General features: G+C 57.6%; 1 protein-coding gene across 1 annotated transcript; it reads right to left on the bottom strand.

The window, feature by feature from the left end:
- Positions 1 to 2,997: 2,997 nt before the first annotated feature.
- On the bottom strand, positions 2,998 to 9,139 carry CUNH20orf85 (chromosome unknown C20orf85 homolog). The gene is made up of 4 exons (XM_042699213.1): positions 9,072 to 9,139; positions 6,917 to 6,998; positions 4,902 to 5,000; positions 2,998 to 3,159 (listed from the first exon to the last, which is right to left on the bottom strand). The coding sequence occupies exons 1-4, from the start codon at positions 9,137 to 9,139 to the stop codon at positions 2,998 to 3,000; spliced, it is 411 nt and encodes a 136-aa protein (XP_042555147.1).
- Positions 9,140 to 19,044: the final 9,905 nt, after the last annotated feature.

Below are 19,044 nucleotides of genomic sequence, written 5' to 3'. Positions count from 1 at the left end.
GAGGTCATAACATGGGGTAAGCTGCAAGCTAGAAAATGTACAGCGCTCTGAACTCACAATCTGCGCCCAGGCTTTGGACACCTGATGCCAAGAGTCCTGGGGGACGCTTGTCCTGGCTGCATTCAGATGTGTGATGCCAGTTTCTGGACACTTCTATTTTGTATTCATCTGTGCCATTTGCTTCTAACCCAACCCCTAGGACTCTAATTTGTCCTGAACTGAGATGTGCGTGCATGCATGCGTGCGTGCTTGTGTGAGAATCTGAGTTGAGAGCTGCGTCATGCACGTGCATCCATGTCCGTGGAGTAGACGCAGAGTCACAGGCTGCGTCTCAGTCTCAGCCACGCAGTGGCATTTTGCAGTGTATGATGACATTTGTGGCTCCATTTGGACATCCCCAGGAGGGTGATCTCCATAGATTAAATGTCAAGTTGAACCTCAGCCATGGGAATTGAATCCTCAAACCTTGTCCACTTCGACTGTCAACCAGGCGGTTGACTTAGAGGTCATGAGGACAGGTCAAGTTGCTCAGCTGGAAGCCCAGGAGCGGGCGCGGGGAGGAGGGGGAGAGGGGGGCATTACCAAGGCCCTAGATCCGATTCCTGCAGGACCTTCGCCATCTGTTCATTTTTCTTTAACTAAAGACACCTATCACATGTGGTTAGTTGGCGAATGAATTATTGAAGACAGACTTCCTTCCCCGCCAGCAGAGAGGTTTCTAGATGGCAGCTAGTTTAGAATAATCATCTGTACACCAAGCGCCGTGGGGAAGCTGGAGGCTGCTTCCTTCAGACCCAGGGGAGCCCGGTGTCATCCCCTCCACAGTTACCTTCATTTGCATGCGGACTGCCCAGAGCACCGGGCCCTGGGGCCGGGCCGGGCCCCCTGGGGGCCGTCTGGTCTTCCCGAGGCTCCGCTGCCCACGCAAAGGCGTGTCCTGTCCATCCACACCTGCTGATCCACGACCCACAACCCACAAGGCAGGGCTGCAGGTCCACAGAAAGCAGTCAGACAGAACCAGGACCAAAGAGAACCCACTGGAACATCCCGGAAGATCCGTATGGGCTTTCTGTGCAGGCGTGGGGTAGAGATGGATCCAGGATCCCGGTGGTATTTTCTGGGCATTTGGCCGCACAACTGTGGTGGGCACACAGAGGAGGGCAGCTCCCGGGGGGCGTGGACCAAGCCTCAGAGGCTGCGCCCGCCCCGGGGCCCACCTGGGACCCCTCGAGAGGCCGCAGCGAGAGCAGCCAGGCCCTGGCCCTTTCTGGCCACCCTGCTGGACAGCGGTGAGGACCTCGGCTCACAGGAAGGGCTGTGCACTTCTGCAAGGGCTCGTGCCTTGTCTACAGCCATGACTGAAATGCCAGAACATTCCGAGGGAGCAGGGGTGGCTTGGCCAAGCTCCTCATTGTTTGGTCTACGTTGGAAATCACGTGGTCCTGTGTCACCAGCGCGGTGGGGTCAGGGGAAGTGACACGCGGTGGGTGGAGAGGGGCAAGGTGGGGGGGTCAGCAGGGGTGGGGCCGTAGCGCTGGGCCCCACATAAGCAGTGTATGTGCGTGTGTGTATGTGTGCGTGTGTGTATGTGCATGTGTGTGTGTGTGCATGTGTGTGTGCGCGTGTGTGTATGTGTGCGTGTGTGTATGTGCATGTGTGTATGTGTGTGTGCGTGTGTGTATGTGCGTGTGTGTATGTGTGTGTATGTGCATGTGTGTATGTGCGTGTGTGTATGTGTGTGTATGTGTGTGTATGTGTGTGTGTATGTGTGTGTATGTGTGTGTATGTATGTGTGTGTGTACGTGTGTGTGTGCGTGCGTGTGTGTGTATGTGTGTGCGCGTGTGTGTATGTATGTGTGTGCGTGTATGTGCGCGTGTGTGTGTGCGTGTGTGTGTGTGTGTGTATGTGTGCACGCGTGTGTATGTGTGTGTGCGTGCGTGTGTGTGTGTATGTGCGTGTGTGTACGTGTGTGTGTGTGTATGTGTATGTGTGTGTGTATGTGCGTGTGTGTGTGTATGTGTGTGTGTGTATGTGCGTGTGTGTGTGCGTGTGTGTGTGTATGTGCGTGTGTGTATGTGTGTGCGCGTGTGTGTGTATGTGCATGTGTGTGTATGTGTGTGTGTGTGTGCGTGCGTGTGTGTGTATGTGAAATCTGCCCTCCTCCACTTGGGAGCCCCAGGTCAAGGCCAGCAGCTGGTGTTCCCACTGACTCCTGGGCGGGGGAGGGGGGCAGGGGGGGTCCTCTCTGGAGGGGCTGGCAACTTTGGCCTTCCTGGCTTCCGCGGCCAACTTCTGCCTGCACCGTTCCTGGGTGTTGCTCCCAGGACGCTGGGCTCGCTGCGCCCGAGTCCGCTATGACCTCGTCCTAATCTCATTCACCAAGTCACATCTACGAGGCGCTCAGTTCCAGGCCAGCTCCTGCGCAAAGGACCTGGGGCTGCCACGTCGTTTTGTTCTTTCCTTGTGCCATTTTCGAGGTGTGAGCTCAAGACCTGTTCCCCAAGCCCTCCCGCCCCAGCTTCTTTTACTCAAGGCTAGCACTCTACCACATTAGCCACAACTCCACTTCTGGCTTTTTGGTGGTTAATTGGCGATGAGAGTCTTGCAGACTTTCCCACCCAGGCTGGCTCTGAACCACGATCCTCAGCCCTCAGCCCTCAGCCGCAGGTGTGAGCCACAGCACTTGGCAGGACCCAGCAATTTTAACACTAATAGGAGAGTGAGAGACGCAAGGGAAAGTTATTTAAAAAGAAATCTCTTTCGTGTTTATGAAGTGGCAGCTATACAGTCGAGCATGAACACGCATGCAACCACCAGCAAAGAAAGCAGGGTATTTATTTTTGCCTTAGTCACTAGAGAAGACAAGAGGGGTATCCCCCAGGAACCTTCCAGAAGGAGGCAGGGATGAACTGAGAAGGCCTAAGGCAGGCTTTGTGCTGTGGCGGCAGCAGTGGGGGTCTCTTCCTGGGAGGCGCCGGGCCCTCGGGCCACGCCGCTCAGTGGATGCCCTGCTGGGGCCAGTGCAGCTCCCGGGCGTAGGTGCCTTTGCAGCTGCGGATCTCGCTGTCGAGCTCTAGGCTCGTGTTCAGGCCCGGCACCCCCGACCGCCAGCCGATGAAGCCCTGGGTGGTTTGGGGGACGGGGGGCGAAGGCAGCACCTGTGGGGGGGCAGGGCAGGGGTCACCGGGGGCCGTGGGGACCGGAGGGGCACCACCGAGGGGCCCGCGATGCGCCCGCGATGCGCACCGAGGCTGGGCCCGGAGGAGACGCAAAGCACAGCCAGCTCCACCGAGGCAGGCTGAGACCCGTGCCCTCCGCAGGACCGGGCGCCCGCAGCACCTGCAGACGGCAGGTACGCGCCCCGCACCCCGCGGCTCCGTGGAGGAAAATGCGACCTCTGAGAAAGTCACTTTTGTTTAGTAAGCTGCCAAGCGCGAGGGTCAAGCACGTGTATGGCATCGAGCTGGGTGCGGGGGCTCACGCCTGTCACTCTAGCTACTCAGGAGGCTGAGGTGTGAGGATCCTGGTTCAAAGCCAGCCCGGCAGGAAAGGCTGTGAGACTCTCTTATCTCTAATTAACCAACAAAAAGCTGCATGTAGAGCTGTGGCTCAAGTGGTAGAGGGCTAGCCTGGCGTGGAAAAGCTCAGGGACAGTGCCCAGGCCCTGACCAGCACAAGCAAACAATGAGAACAACACAAATGAAAACATTGCCAGATGGAATCTTGTTTGGCTTGCAAGGCCACAGGACACATAGACACACAGTCACACAGACACAGACACACAAACACACAGACACACACACAGACACACACACACATACACACACACATGCTGGCTGGGTCTGCCAGGAGAGCACAGCTTGGTTTGTCTATGTCTTGGGCAGATTGAGCTCTGGGGTGTGGTAAATGTTTAGGCAGCCCCCCCTCTGCCCCCCCCCCCCCCCCCGCCCGCAAGCGCTCATTCTGCTCTCAGGTGTGGAAGAGGAACGTTTGTTCTAAGAGGAGATATAAAGCGCTTTAGCATGCTCGGGGTCAGGAGTTCAGGCTTACTGAGGAGTCAGGGAGGCAGAGGGGAGGAGGAGGGAGGGGAGGAGGGAGGAGGGAGGAAGGGGGAAGGGGGAGGGGAGGGGAGGGGAGGCCTGGCTGCCTCCTGCAGAACCTGGGCCCAGGGGCCAGGCCTGGGAGGGGCACAGGAGGACCCCCTGTAATGGCCAGCTCAAGAGTCAGCAAATGGATGTGGCCAGCGTGAAGGAAGCCGCAGCCAAGGCCCCGGCCCAGCAGAGCCCCAGAGCCCCAGATCCCAGCCCTGTACCTGGCGGCCGTGCTGGGCTCTGTCCCTTTCCCCCGGAGCGCACAGCCAGCAGGGACAGACCTGGGAGGAGGCCCCTGCATAGATGACGCTCACTGTTTCTAGAAGCTTCTGTTCCTGTCCCCACCTAGACAGGAGTCCTTTGCTCTGGGGTGGCCTGGTCACTCCGGTCCCTGTCCATTCATGAAACCCTCCCGTCCTGACTCCTCTCAACCTTGGCGGTCTCCCCAGCCTGTGAGGATCCGGCCGGCGGCCTCCGGGCTTCGGCAGTGCTGCCGCTGCCCTGGTGTTCCTCCAGTCTCCCCAGCTTCCTGTCACCTCCAGGGGGCTTCCTGCTGGCCACCTTGCTTGGGTCCTGCCCTGAGCGTCCCCAGACTGGGTGGCCGCTGTCCCCGGTCCCATGGGGCCCCACAGGCCTGTGCTGGGACACTGGGCAGAGCCTCCCTGGGGCAGGTGGGGGGTGAGGGCTGTGCTGCTGTACAGCTGTGCCGGGTACCCCACCCCCAGCGGGTGGGACCCGCCCCGCCCCGCCCCGCCCCGCCCGGGGACGGCAGCTGGAGGACTGCGCCCTCCCCGGGGTGGAATACAGACCTTGATGTACTTGTGCACGTCGGTCATGGGCTGGATGCGGAAGCGTTCCGGAAGCTCGATCTTGGGCTTTGGGGTGGGGGGGGCTTCTCCACTGATCAACTGAAAGCAGAACCCCACGCAGGGCGCCGTCAGGCGCGCCTTCATCATCCCCCAGAGGCCGCGCAAAACAGCGGGCAGGAAAGGGTCCCACTCCTCAGTCAGAAAGCGGCAGCGTGCTGGACGCCCGTGCTCACGCCTGTCATCCCAGTTTCTCGGGAGGCTGAGATCTGAGGACTGTGGTTCAAAGCCAGCCTGGGCTGGGGGGGGGGTCAGTTGTGGGGCCTGAATTCAGGGACTGGGCGCTGTCCCTGAGCAATTTTGTTCAAGGCTAGTGCTCTACCACGTTGAGCCACAGATCCACTTCCAGTTTTTGTGAGGTTAATTGGAGATAAGAGTCTCACAGAGACTCTTCTGCCTGGGCTGGCTTTGAACCTTGATCCTCAGATCTCAGCCTCCTGAGTAGCTAGGATGACAGGTGTGAGCCCAGCTTGAGATTTAATTTCCAATTAACCAGCAAAAAGCTGGAAGTGGAGCTGTGGCTCAAGTGGCAGAACATCAGCCTTGAGTGAAAAAGTCAAGCAAGAGTATTAGGCCCTGAGTTCACATCCCAGTGTAAGCAGAGAGAGAGAGAGAGAGAGGGAAGGAAGGAAGGAAGGAAGGAAGGAAGGCAGGCAGGCAGGCCAGCCAGACTAGGAGTGGCTCGCAGGCTGCCTGGCCCAGCCCACCGTCAATGCCATCCACCTTCTGATCCCCGCCCACTAATTTCCATCCCCCGTGGAGTGACTTGAGAACATTTTCAGGTTATGGACAAAAATTTTAAAAATGCCAGCGAGCCCCAGAGCAAGCTTTCAAACCGTCCAGGAGAGCCTGCCCCCCCCCCCCCCCCTTTGGATTTTTAAAGCAACTTTGAGCTCTTTAAGATCCATTTAAATTACATATAAGGAATATTAACATGGACTCATCTCAATATATTGCATTAATCAGGCACACAACCTCAGTCCATGTCACTGTCTTAAGAGTTTCTTTTAAAAAACCTGGTGAACGGCATCTTTCTAGCCCGGTGTGGCCGGGCGAGCTCCGCTGCGGCTCCGCTGTGGCTCCGCTGCCTGAAATCAGTGTGGCTCTGCAGCAGGGGTGAATCAGCTGCGGCAGAGCTCACAGGAGCCTGGGTTCCAGGGCTTCCTAAACAGCCAGAGCACAGCCCGCTCTGCTCCCTCCTGGGCTCCGGCTCACGCTGGCGGCCGCTGTGCTCTCCACCGTCTCTAGGAATGGGTTTGACCCCTCCTGCCATTTCTGTCACCTCAGGGCCCTTGCAGACTTCTAGATTTGTGTCCCTGCGTTAGGGACACCAGGAGTCACAGATGGCTCCCGCCTGTCATCCCAGCTACTCGGGAGGATCCCAGTTTGCAGCCAGACCAGGCAGGAAAGTCTGTAAGACTCTTAACTCTGATGAGCCAGCAAAAAGCCAGAAGCGGAGGTGTGACTCATGTGGTGGAGCACTAGCCTGGAGTAAAAAAGCCCAGGGACAGTCTGGAGTTCTAGCGCCAGTGCTGGCCAAAACAAACACAAAATCAAAGATTGTCTTCCCAATTACCCCTCGTAGCCCTCAGCCCCCGGGCCTGAGGCGACCGGCTTCCTTCCCACCACTCTCTGCGTTGGGCGGCTGAGGGCCGGCTCCCACTTCCCAGATGGAAAGGGCCAGGCCAGGCCGTCAGCTGATGAGTCACGTGGCTGCTGGGTGGACTCCGAGATCCATCCCTGCCTGCCTCTCCCATAGACTGAGGGCTGCTGCCCACCACGCACTGGCCTGGAGCCCCTGGCGTGGGGCGAAGGGCTGGCACTTGACAGAGGAAACTTCTGGACTGAGTGAGTGACCTCTGCCGGCCCAGGCTCTTTAACCCAGTTTTTGAAAGTGGCAGACGGCAGCCTCCGGCTTCTTGAAGGACCGCCATGCCCGGGACTCAGCACTTCATTACCTCCTCGAAGGGCGTGGTCAGAAACCCCCACTTCTGGTTCCAATTCTGGCGCGCCTCCGACTCAGCCCGCAGACGGTATCTCCTGAGGAAGCAAACAGGGCTGGCGGACTTCCCCGGGCACGCGCATACCCTGCCACACATCCCACACCTCCCAGCCCTCCTGCTCACCCACTACACGGCGTCAGCCAGAGAGAGGGGTGGGGAGATGGGGAGGGAGGAGGGGAGAGGGAGAGCCCCGCTGCATGGGGCCCTGGGCGAAGCAGAGGAGGGACTGGCAGCGGGGTGTGGGGGGAGGACCACCAGGTCCCTTATTTTAGGGGCCCAGGATCCTCTAGCCACGTGCATCAGTTACATTTCCAGTGCTTAGTTGCCATATTGGACAACAGACATTACAGTCTACGCGGGCTTTTCACTCCGTTTGCAGAGGAAGGGTAGCCTGATTTGAGTCTTGAAGGATGAGTAGGAGTTTGCTGGATAAAGGAGGAAATGGAATCCCAGCAGAAGGAAGAGAGCCTGGGATGGTAACATTTCCTCCTGGGGCTATTTCTATGATGATACGGGTTAAAAAAAACAACAACTGTGTATTTTGTGCCAAGTGATACTGGTTTTCCACCTCTGAGTGATATAAAATTGCCAATAATATGGATTCATGAAGGGTAACAGCCAGCCAACACATAAACATGGAGCAGCCATTCATACAGGCGCCACAGGGCGAGGCAGGCATGGAGAGCCGGTCACGGGTAGCTGATGGCCTGGTTACGTCAGCCTGAGAGAACCAGACTCTGCGTCCTTATGACAACGTACCGGCTCTAAACGTTTTAAAACTTCCAGGACACGGGGTTCAGGAGCCCAGCAGCATGGTGATTAAAATACCCACTCAACCTCTGCTGAACATGCGTCCACAAGAAAACGGATCCATTTAAAAAGTAAGCTTTGCTCAGAGTTCAGGAGCCGGTGTGCCTGGCGGCTCACACCTGCCGTCCTAGCTATGGAAGGCCGAGTCTCGCCAGAGAAGACTCCCCTCGCCAAGTAACCAGCAAAAAGCCAGGCTGGAGGCGTGCCGGGATGAGCAAGCCTGCTGGAGAGTGTGAAGCCTGGGTTCGAACCCCAGGACTCAGGAACACAGGGGAGAGCGTCCGTGGGGCTCTCCTTCAGATGGAACAGATGTCAGCTCCGCTTTTCTTTCATGGGAAGAAGTCAGTAAGTCTTGAAGAACTCTTCCGCGCTGACCGGGGCCTCAGTGGTGGGCCAAAGGCCCGGGGTGTATGGGGCATGGGGCGTGGGGGATGGGGCGTGGGGGATGGGGGTGTGTGTGGCGTGTGGGGGGTGTGGTATGTGGGGAGTGGGGGGTGTAGGGGATGTGGGGGTATGGGGGGTTGAGGTGTGGGGGTATGGGAGTGGGGGCGGGAGGAGGGGGTGAGGGGGTAGGGGGTGTGGGGGCGTGGGTGTGGGGAGTGGGGTGTGTGGGGATGGGAGGGTTGGGGGTGGGGTGTGTGGGGTGTGTGGGGGGTGGTGTGTGGGGTGTGTGGGGTGTGTGGGGTGGGGTGTGTGGGGTGGGTGTGGGGGTGGGGTGTGTAGGGTGTGTGTGGGGTGGTGTGTGGGGGGTGTGTGTGTGGGGGGGGTGTGTGGGGTGGGGTGTGTGGGGTGGGGTGTGTGGGGTGGTGTGTGGGGTGGGGTGTGGGGTGGGGTGTGTGGGGTGGGGTGTGTGGGGTGGGGTGTGGGGTGGGGTGTGTGGGGTGGGGTGTGTGGGGTGGGGTGTGGGGTGGGGTGTGGGGGTGTGTGTGAGGGATGGGGAAGTTTGTGGGGTGTGTGGGGTGTGGGGTGGGGTGTGGGGTGGGGGGTGTGGGGTGGGGTGGGGTGTGGGGTGGGGGGTGTGGGGTGGGGTGTGGGGGTGTGTGTGAGGGATGGGGGAGTTTGTGGGGTGTGTGGGGTGGGGTGTGTGGGGGTGGGGTGGGGTGGGGTGTGTGGGGGTGTGTGTGGGGTGGGGTGTGTAGGGGCGTGGGGCATGTCGTGTAGGGGGATAGGGGTCCCCGCGGCCCTACCGTCCTGGGTGGGCCTGGAGCCCGGGGCTGGGGCCGGGGAGGGGAGCGGGGGAAGCGGGGGAGCGGGGAGCCTGCCCCCGGACCTGGCCCGCCGGGCGGGGGTGCGGCCTTACCAGATCTGGTCCTGGGCCACGAAATTCAAGCGCTCGGCCGCCAAGGTGCTCATGGGTTTCTGCGCCATGGCCCCGGCTCTAGGCGCACCGGACACCTGAGTGGCGTCGCGCTGGCAACGGTTGCCAGGCAACGCGGGATGGGCGGGGCGGAGTGGGCGGGGCAGGGTGGGCGGGGCAGGGTGGGCGGGGCTCGGGGAGCCCGAGGCTCCGCCCCTGCCGCCTGGCCCGCCCTGCTTCCTGCCGGCCTCTGCCCTTGGCTCTCTCCCAGCCCTACGCCCAAGGCCGGCCAGGCCCTGCACCGCTGCCCCAGGGCCGCTTAACTGGTAAGGCGGGGCACCGGCCTCACCCCGACAGCCTAGCTGCTCTGGAGGCTGAGATCTGAGGATCGCCGTTCAAAGCCAGCCCCGGCAGGAAAGACGGTGAGACTCTTACCTCCAATGAACCACCAGAAAACCGGAAGTGGCGCTGTGGCTCAAATGGTAGAGCTCGCCTTGAGCTGAAGAGCTGAGGGACAGCACACAGACCCCGAGTTCAAGACCCACGACCGACAAGAAAATACATAAGTAAAAATAAACCTGTAAAGGTTTATTTAAAGGCCTCCTTGTGTGCAAGAAGTTTGGTGAACTAGGATGCTGAGTAACCACCACCTAAGGCTTGGAACAGGGCCTTGCCTGCCACCAACCACCCCAGGTACCCACCTCTTTATTTAATGCAGTCTTGGGGATGTGTTGGCACTGGGGTTTGAACTCAAGACCCTGAGCTCTTGCTTGGCTTTTTCTCTCAAGGCTGGCACTCTCTCTCTTGAGCCACAGCTCCATTTCCAGCTTTTTGGTGGCTTGGTGGAGGTAAGAGGGCTGAAGACTTGTCTGCCCGGGCTGGTTTTGAACCACAGTCCTGCAGATCTCCTAACTAGCTAGGATGACAGGTGTGAGCCACTGGCACTTGGCTACATTTTTCTTTTCCCTTCCGAGCAAAATTGTTCTTCAGCCTGGATTTCAAACAAGGTAATTGAGGAGAGGCAGTGCAGCCCACGCCCTGTGAGGAGCAGCCCGCAGAGGCCTGCGTGGCACTGGGCATTTGGAGTTGTGCCCACTCCCAGTTCATTGGGATAGTTTCTTTTTAATCCTTTGTTTCCATTTTGCTGTTGCTCTATAAAGCAGCCAACTAGTGGAGCCACCTACTTCTGTAGTTTTCGAGCTTAAACAGTTTTCGTTCTTATTTGCTGATTTCTTTAACCAGAAGCTGCCCAGGCCACCCCCTGTGCTGATGGCTTGCTCCTGTGCCAGCGGAGGCCGGCGTGAAGGCCGGGGTGACGGCTGACCTGGAGGTACAATTGGCCGCCTGCCTGTGTGATGGCGTCGGAGGCGGCTTGAGACCTGGTGCTTGTCTTTTTACACATCCATTGTGCTCCGTTCATTACAGCTAAAAGCTCTTTCTGGTTCCACGCCATCAGCCCTCCACACCTGCAGCGTCGATTAAATCCTTCTTGAGGAAGAAAAGGGCCACCCCCTCCCACAGCACCCCAGCTACCCTTGTAGCTCACTCCCTGCTGGGGATCATTACCCAGCCCACTTCCATTAGGGCTCCAGCCTCACTTGAATGAGACTGTGGTCCTTCTGGGTCAGGGAGCTCAGCGTTTCCAAAGAGAAGGAATCCCACTGGGGGCTGAAGCCACAACCCCACAGCCCAGGCCCCTGGTGCCCTGCTGGTCAGCCCAGCCTGGCCTTTCTGGGAGGGGTGTGCCTCCACAGGTTCCGGCCTGAAGGATGGCCAGGGAAGCAGAGCCAGAGGCCAGGGACTGAGGGGAGTTGAAGGCTGTCTGGACATGCGGTGCTGAGGCCTGGGTCTGGGCAGCCTTCGGGTTGGGGAGACAGCAGGCTGTGATGGGACCTGGGAGAAAGGAAGAGAACGTGTAGCGGAGGGCCCCCGGGCACTGGGGCTTAGCAGGGTGCTGTGTTCACCTGTAGTCTGTTTTAATGGAAACAAAATCCTTTGGCTCTCATGCTTGAAGAGTCTGGAGGCTTCAGGTAAGGCTGCATCCAGGAGCCTAACAATACCACCAGCACCTGCTCATTCTACCCTGTCTCTGAGCTCCTGTTCAGGTCCAGGAAGGTTTTCTTTGGGGGTGGCACCTGTGGCTCTGAGCCTCAGTAGATAGCGTTCCTCATATACATGTCTCAGGGTATGCTCTGAGGGACTTGTTGGGCGTTGCAGCCTGAGCTGGGGACAGGTGGAGCCACACATCAACTTTACTCTCTTTGTGTTCCTAAAGCCATAGCCATGATGTGGGAGGTGAGCCTGCCCAGGGCAGGGAGGCCTGGCCCAGGGCGGGGAGGCCCAGGGCAGGGAGGCCCAGGGCGGGAAGGTCACAGGTGCCTCTGGCCTACGACCAGTGCTGGGCCTGGAGGCGAAGCTGAGCTGTCTGAGAGGGAGCTGTGGAGCGTGGGAAGACAGCAGTATCACGCTGAATTAAGCCAGATGCCCCGTGGCTGTCTAGCTTAGGGTCCATTGATTTCTTGGACTGCAGGGATCGGCCTGTAATTCGGCGTGTCTCTCCTCGTAGCTCTTGCTTAAGTTTGCATCTGCTGTGGTCACGAACCCCTCTCTGCTCAGGGAAAAATGTTGCAGCAGAACAATCTTGCTTTGAATCCCGTGGGACCACTGGCTTGTGCTGTGTGGGGATGAGTGGCTTTTTGCAGGAACAGGATGGCTTCTGTCTTGTGGTTTTAGATGCTCCTGTGGCTTGAGTTCAGGCCTGGGCACTGCTCCTGAGTTTTGCTCAAGGCTAGTGCTCTACTACTCGAGCCACAGAGCCACTTCTGGATTTTTTTGGTAGTCAATTGGAGATAACAGTCTCATGGTTTTCCTGCCCGGGCTGACTTCAAACCATGATCCTCAGATCTCAGCCTCCTGAGTAGATGACAGGCGTGAGCTTTATGTCATTTGTATGCCTTGCAGGAGACATTTTGTTGGTGTGTCTGTTCTGCGGGACACTCTCGAAGCCCGGCCCCGGCTTCTGCACGGCTCTGGTGTTGTGATTAGAGAACCAGACCTCCGTGCTGGTTACTGCTCTTCTACCAGAGTGGTGTCTTCACGCCACACTCCTCCCTTTCAGACCCACGCACTGTCCTCAGGGTCACCAGCTGTCCTGCTGGCCTGCTTGCAGACAAGGAAGGGGCCACCGCCCACCCCCTCCCGCCCTCACTGACTGCCAGGCCAGGTGGCTCTGCCCTCCTAGTTTGGTTCAGTGGCAGCAAAAGGCCGGGGCTGAAGGACCCCTGGGCGCCATTGCTCCTGATCTGTGGTCAGATGACACCGCACCTAACTCGGTCCGTCCATCCATCCATCCACCCACCCATCCATCCATTCACTCACCCATCCATCTGTTCACCCATCCGTCCATCCGTCTGTCCATCCTTCCATCTGTCCATCCTCCTATCCATCTATCCATCCATCCATCCATCCACCCACCCACCCATCCATCCATTCACTCACCCATCCATCTGTTCACCCATCCGTCCATCCGTCTGTCCATCCATCCATCTGTCCATCCTCCTATCCATCTGTCCATCCATCCACCCACCTACCCACCCATCCATCATCCATCATTCAACTACCCATCTCCTTATCCATTTATCCATTCACTCACCCATCATCCATCCATACTCTTACTTATCCATCCATCTACCCATTATGCATCCATCCATCCATTCATCCACCATCCATCCATCCATCCATCCATCCATCCACCCACCCATCCACCCATCCATCCATCCATCCTCCCACCCATCCATCCATCCATCCACCCATCCACCCATCCATCCATCCATCCATCCTCCCATCCACCCATCCATCCACTCACCTGCCCATCCTTTCTTCCCTTCCTGCACATGCATCTGTGAGTGTCCCACGCATGAATGGAGGAGACTGTGGTCCTGCTTCCAGGCCATGGTAGGCAGGAGGCAGCGGGAAGCTGCTGGGTGAGGGCATGCTGGCCCCTGGCTTCAGGATGGCTTGGCACTCAGGGCGTGTGGAGGCTGAGGGGTGGAGCCAGGTTCTGTGGAGCAGCCTGTCCGGCTCAGCTCAGTGGTGCGAGGGGCATCCTCCCACAGAGGGGCCCCCAGGGGCCCGAGACACCACAGAGGGGCCGGGCCAGCATGGCACCCTGGCAGGGGGATCTGTTGACACAGTGCTGAGGTGGGGCACGCCTCCTTCCCACAGATCACCTTTCCAGCCCCTGGCCAAAGGCTCCTCCCTCGCTTTTCATCTTCCACCCCTGCTCCTCCCCTGCTCCTCTCGTGCTCCTCCTACTCCTCCTCCCCTGCTCCTCCCCTGACCCTCCCTTGCTACTCCTACTCCTCCCCTGCTCCTCTCCAGCTTCTCCTCCTCCTCCCTGCTCCTCCCCTGCTCCTCCCCTGCTCCTCCTCCTCCTCCCCTGCTCCTCCCCTGCTCCTCCCCTGCTCCTCCCCTGCTCCTCCCCTGCTCCTCCCCTGCTCTTTCCTCTGCTCCTCCTCCCCTGCTCCTCCCCTGCTCCTCCCCTGCTCCTCCCCTGCTCTTTCCTCTGCTCCTCCTCCCCTGCTCCTCCCCTGCTCTTTCCTCTGCTCCTCCTCCCCTGCTCCTCCCCTGCTCCTCCCCTGCTCCTCCTCCCCTGCTCCTCCCCTGCTCCTCCTCCCCTGCTCCTCCCCTGCTCCTCCCCTGCTCCTTCCCCTGCTCCTTCCCTGCTCCTCCCCTGCTCCTCCTCCCCTGCTCCTTCCCCTGCTCCTTCCCCTGCTCCTTCCCCTGCTCCTCCCCTGCTCCTTCCCCTGCTCCTTCCCCTGCTCCTCCTCCCCTGCTCCTTCCCCTGCTCCTTCCCCTGCTCCTCCTCCCCTGCTCCTTCCCCTGCTCCTTCCCCTGCTCCTTCCCCTGCTCCTTCCCCTGCTCCTCCCCTGCTCTTTCCTCTGCTCCTCCTCCCCTGCTCCTTCTCCTCCCCTGCTCCTTCCCCTGCTCCTCCTCCTCCTCCTCCCCTGCTCCTTCCCCTGCTCCTTCTCCTTCCTGCTTCTCCTCCCCTGCTCCTCTTCCTCCCCTGCTCCTCCTCCCCTTCTCCTCCTCCTCCTCCTCTGCTCTTCCTGGCTTCACAGCCAGGAACACTCTTCTCATGCTAAGGACAGCCAGGGGTTTGCATCAAGGGTCAGTTGAGGCCAGAGCCTCCGGGCCTGACCCACTTGCCTTTCCTTACCCCTCCCCCCCCCACACCCTGGCCTCCTGTCTGTGCTGCAGCCACACTGGCCTGCTTCTCAACTAGGAAACACATCAGGCAGATTCCTACCACAGGATCTTTGCACTTGCCACTGCCTGTGCCTGGCAAGCACTTTCCCTTTCTTCTTCCTGCAGAACACAAATCTGCTGTCACTTCCTCCGGAAGCTTCTCCACACCAGGCAGATGCCTTCCTTCCCTCATTCCTCACCCTTCACCTAACTGTACTTTCCAGGGAGGTGTTTTTTGTTTTTGTTTTTGTTTTCTTTTGTCATGGGGCTTGAACTCTGGGCCTGGGCGCTGTCCCTGGGCTCTTCAGCTCACGAATAGTGTTCTACCACTTGAGCCACAGAGCCACTTCCAGTTTTCTGGTGGTTCATTGGAGATAAAAGTCTCATGGCCTTTCCTGCCCAGGCTGGCTTTGAACCGCGATCTTCAGATCTCAGCCTCCTGAGCAGCTAGGATGACAGGCGTGAGCCACCTGCGCCTGGCTTAGGGAGTTTTTAAATTGAGTTTGCTCCGTACTGAGACCTTGGAGTCCAGGTCAGGATGGCTAGTGGTTAGTGCTCAGGCAGGACTTACTGAGAGGGTGAAGCGGGATCACCCGGAATGTGAGCTGACGGCCCTGTTGGCCTCTGGGGAAGCGGCGGCCACAGTGAGGCACACGGGGTTGTACCCAGAGAAACGGGGCAAGGCGGGGCAAAGCGGGGCTCTGTCCCCTGCCCACTTTGGGGTTCACAGTGCAGGAGAGGCAGGGCACAGCGGCTCTCTGTGCTCTGCTGACCCACTCTACCCCCACCCTCAGCCCAGCTCAGCTGTGCATCAGAAGACAGAAGTTCTGAGACCCAACGTTGAATTCCGGAGCTCGCCTGGATTGAAGGCAAACTCTTAGTGTTATCCCAAAGTTTCTTCTCTTCTCGGGTGAGTGGGGGTGGCTATGTGCTATACAGAGCGGGTTTCAAAGAAAAAGGGAGCGTCCCCCACCTTTTTCTTCTTGTGAAAGGCGGGGGGGGGGGGGCTTTAAGACATTTTAATAGCTTTCATATCCCTTGCTCAAAATACATTATTTCAGCACAATAGTTTCTTTGCGGAAGAATTGCTTTAATGATGCAAAATGGCTTTAAAAATATATTTCGCGTTTTTAATTTTATGCGCCGAGCGCTAATGAGCAGCGCCTTAGAGACTGGCTGTCAGTTTCTGGGGCCGCCTGCTCATACGCCTGCCGCTGCGCCTTCCTGCCGCCAGCCGCCGCCCCCACCGCAGCCGCCAGGGCCAGGCAGATGAGGGGGAAGTGACGCTTTGATCCCAAGCTTGGCACAGAGCATCACGGCGCGGGTGAAGACACTTGGGCAACCAAACTTGAAATATGGTAAGAGGAGCAGCAGCCCAAAGTGTCCACGTGCCCCTGGCCTCCCGCTGCCCCCACAGGACTGTGAGCTAGAGTGAGTGGATCCCACCGCGGTGAGAATCCCCTGAGCGCTCGAGGCTCTGGACGGGGCCAGCTCCTTGAGCGATGCTGTCGGACAGAAATTCGGGGTGGGCCGCAAAGACCCTGTCTTTGTGCAAAGATCCTGTCTCCGTGTTGTGCCACCACCTCTGCCTCTCCAGGGAGGCCCAGGCTCCCGAGTCCCTGCTGCCCCTTCCCGTGCAGCGTGCCAGCCCCAGTTAGTTCCTGACCCACAAGAGGGATACAGTGAAAGCTCCTCCCTTCCCTTACAAAGACCTGAGGTGTTCTCAGAAGACACAGAGTTCCCACGCTCCCCCACCACACCCACTGCCCCGCCCCCACCCTCCACACCCACAGAGTCCCACATCCTGCCCCCTGCAACCACGCTCCAGAGCACCGTGGCAGGGGGCAGTGTGGTCCCTTTTCAGGCTGCCTTCTTTCACGTAGCAAATGCATTGATGTTTTCCTTAGGTAACCCTGTCTGGCCCTGAGCTTACAATCCTCCTGCCTGTATCTACTTCCTGAGTGCCGGGATTATAGTTGTGTGCAACTGGACTCAGCTCTCCTCCATGTCTTTTGTGCCCTGACAGCTCTTTTGGTTCCAGGGGTGGCAGACAGTCCACAGTTTGGATGTACCGCAGGTCACTTGGTCTCCACTGAAGCTGCTCTAAGCCTCTGTGTGCAGATTTGTTTGTGATCATAAAAATCCACCCAGAAGATGGGATTTGCTGGTTGGTATGACAAGGGCGGGGAGCTCTGGGAGACACTGCTGCACTCTCTGCAAAGGGGCCGTGTGAGTTTGCCTTTCCTCCAGCAGTGAGCGTTCCGGTGGCTCCCCGTCCTTGCCAGCATCTGACATTGTCTTTTCACCTCGAGTAATGAGAGGCTTTATTTAGGGAGTTATTGAAATAATGGTTAAGACCTGAGAACTCACATGGAAGAATCAATGCCTTCGACTGGCCGGGGCGCTGGGGGAGGGGCTGGCACCTCGTAGGGCAGCGCAAGCTCTGAGGGCAGCACCTGGAGGGAGCCAGCGGTGGGGTCAGGGCCCGGAGACTGCCATGGTAGCTCAGGGTGTATTCAGACAGCTGACGCCCTGTGCCTGGGAAAATAGTGAACCCTTGACAAGTGGGAGAAGACCCACACAGACGGAGAAATATATTCTACAAGGATTAAACACTCACAGGGAATACAGTGACAACGTGGCAAGAAAGTTATGATATAACATGTATGCTCTAAGACCTGAGCTGGGCTTCCTGACCAGATTGAAAACCCAGAGGCTATACAGACAAGATTGGCTTTTTGTTTGTTTTGACTCTCTGAAATGGAGTCTCACATGCTAAAGACATCACCAAAGCAATAAACAGATGATTGACCTGGTGAAAATATTCACACGTGAGATGTCAGAATGCAGGGTTAATTTCTCTACACAGCCAGAACTCTGGCCAGTCAGATGTGCTTTAGTGTTTTCCCAGGCCCTAGGCTCCTCCTCCAGGCCCTAGGCCCCTCTCCCAGCTCCACCCCAGGCCCCTCCCCAAGCCCACAAGCCCCGCCTCTTTAAATGGTTTGGTGGATTTCTTCCCGATACTCCTTCTCCATCTGGGCAGTAGTGGGGACGCTGTAGCTTGGCTTCCTGAAGCTGGCTTATACTATTGACCGTCACTTGTGCCTTTCCTGACACACTGATGGTGTTATCTACTTCCTCTCTTCTTTTAAATTGATGCACCTTGAAAACACAGTTGTTTCCAAAGGAAACTCAAACTCATTCCATACAGGGAAGGCCCGTGCGCCTGTTCCCTGACCTAGTTGAAGACTTGGGTTGGGTCAGAGGCTGTGAGCCACTCCTGTGCTCAAGCTAACAAGCAGGGCCCGGGGCACATGGCTGGGCCTGTGGAGTGCTGGCTGCCAGGGACTTCCCTGGCCAGGAAGGAATGGCTTCGTCAAGGTAAGCTTCCTTTCTTTCACAGAGCCAGGGCCTTTGAACACCAGGCCACAGCTTTGCCACTGAGCCATGTCCATTCCTGGTGTTCTTAAGATGAAGTCTTCCTATGTTGCCTGGGATGGAGTCCAACTCAAACTCTTCCTGCTTCTACTTCTCCAAAGTGCAGGGATTACAGCCATGCGCTGCTATACCGCGCTGTCATTTCAATGCTGTCTACATCTCCAATTTCACTCCGTGTCCCTCTCTCTTCTTTCCACATGTCCCCTCCTCCAAGAAATGCTGATTGGCCGTCACTGGAGGAGAGGAGAAAAATGCCCCCCACCAGCACCTTAGTTTTTATCTTGGTCCTTCTTGCTGCAGCAGCCAGATTGGTCTTTTCAGACAAATGGCTGTACAAGGCAGCACACCAGGACCCAAAGAGGAACTGGGCCAGAGTGAAGATGTCACAGCTTTGTGTCCTAGTGACACTTCCTTCGCTCACTGGCTGGCACTCTACCACTCAAACCATGCCTCCAACCCTTCGTGACCTTTAGATATGATGTACCGTCTCTGAGTCACCCAGCGGCTGGCTCCCGGGGGGCAGAAGGAAGCCTGCAGTGAAGGCTCCGTTCCCCAGGGCACCAGCTGTTAAGCAAGAGAGCGTTTCTGAGAGGCTGGCTATGTGCTTGCAGAAGGTGTCAGCCCTTGAGTGGTTTCCCAATGAGAGTTCAGTATCCAAAAATCTTCCCCATAATCAAAAGCAAGCACTTTAATTAAGGAAACTCAACCAAAGCAGAGAGGAAGGAGAAAGCCACTGGGGTTGGTTTCAAAGGCAACCAGGAGAATGCAATGAAAAGAATTCGCTGCAGGAAGGAAGTAGGAACCCATGACACCTGGACCCCATGGAAGACTGGATGGGTCAGGGAGGAGAGAGGAAAGGGGGTTACAACCCAGGGGCCGCCACACCCACCTCCATCATGCCTCAACAAACCTGGAAGAATCTACATTCCTGTCCAAACCATCAGAGAAAGCCTTAGAAAAGTCCAGAAACTTAGCCTGTAATTTAAAAATTATTATTATTATTATTATTATTATTATTGGTAAGTCCTGGAGCTTGAACTCAGGGCCTGGGCGCTGTCTCTGAGGTTTTTTGTTCGAGGCTAGCACTCTATCACTTTGAGCAACAGTGCCACTTCTGGTTTCAGGGTGGTTCATTGGAGATAAGAGTCTCATGGACTTTCCTGCCTTGGCTGGCTTTGAACCTTGATTCTCAGATCTCAGCCTCCTGAGTGGCTAGAATTACAGACAGGTGTGAGCCACTGATGCCTGGTTTTATTTATTTATTTTTATAAACCATGGTACATCGTAGTTG

Source organism: Dipodomys spectabilis, unplaced genomic scaffold, assembly GCF_019054845.1.
Source record: "Dipodomys spectabilis isolate Male_0828 unplaced genomic scaffold, ASM1905484v1 ptg000240l, whole genome shotgun sequence".
In the NCBI taxonomy this organism is placed as follows: domain Eukaryota; kingdom Metazoa; phylum Chordata; class Mammalia; order Rodentia; family Heteromyidae; genus Dipodomys; species Dipodomys spectabilis.
This window is presented reverse-complemented; position numbering and strand designations above follow the sequence as displayed.

What these genes read in the sequence shown, in the direction of transcription:
- CUNH20orf85 (XM_042699213.1), bottom strand. Translation starts at nt 9,139, where the DNA reads ATGGCGCAGAAACCCATGAGCACCTTGGCGGCCGAGCGCTTGAATTTC. An exon ending in GTGGCCCAGGACCAGATCTG is followed by an intron (nt 6,999 to 9,071) that starts GTAAGGCCGCAC and finishes TTGCTTCCTCAG; the next exon opens with GAGATACCGTCTGCGGGCTG. An exon ending in ACGTGCACAAGTACATCAAG is followed by an intron (nt 3,160 to 4,901) that starts GTCTGTATTCCA and finishes GCCCCCCCACAG; the next exon opens with GTGCTGCCTTCGCCCCCCGT.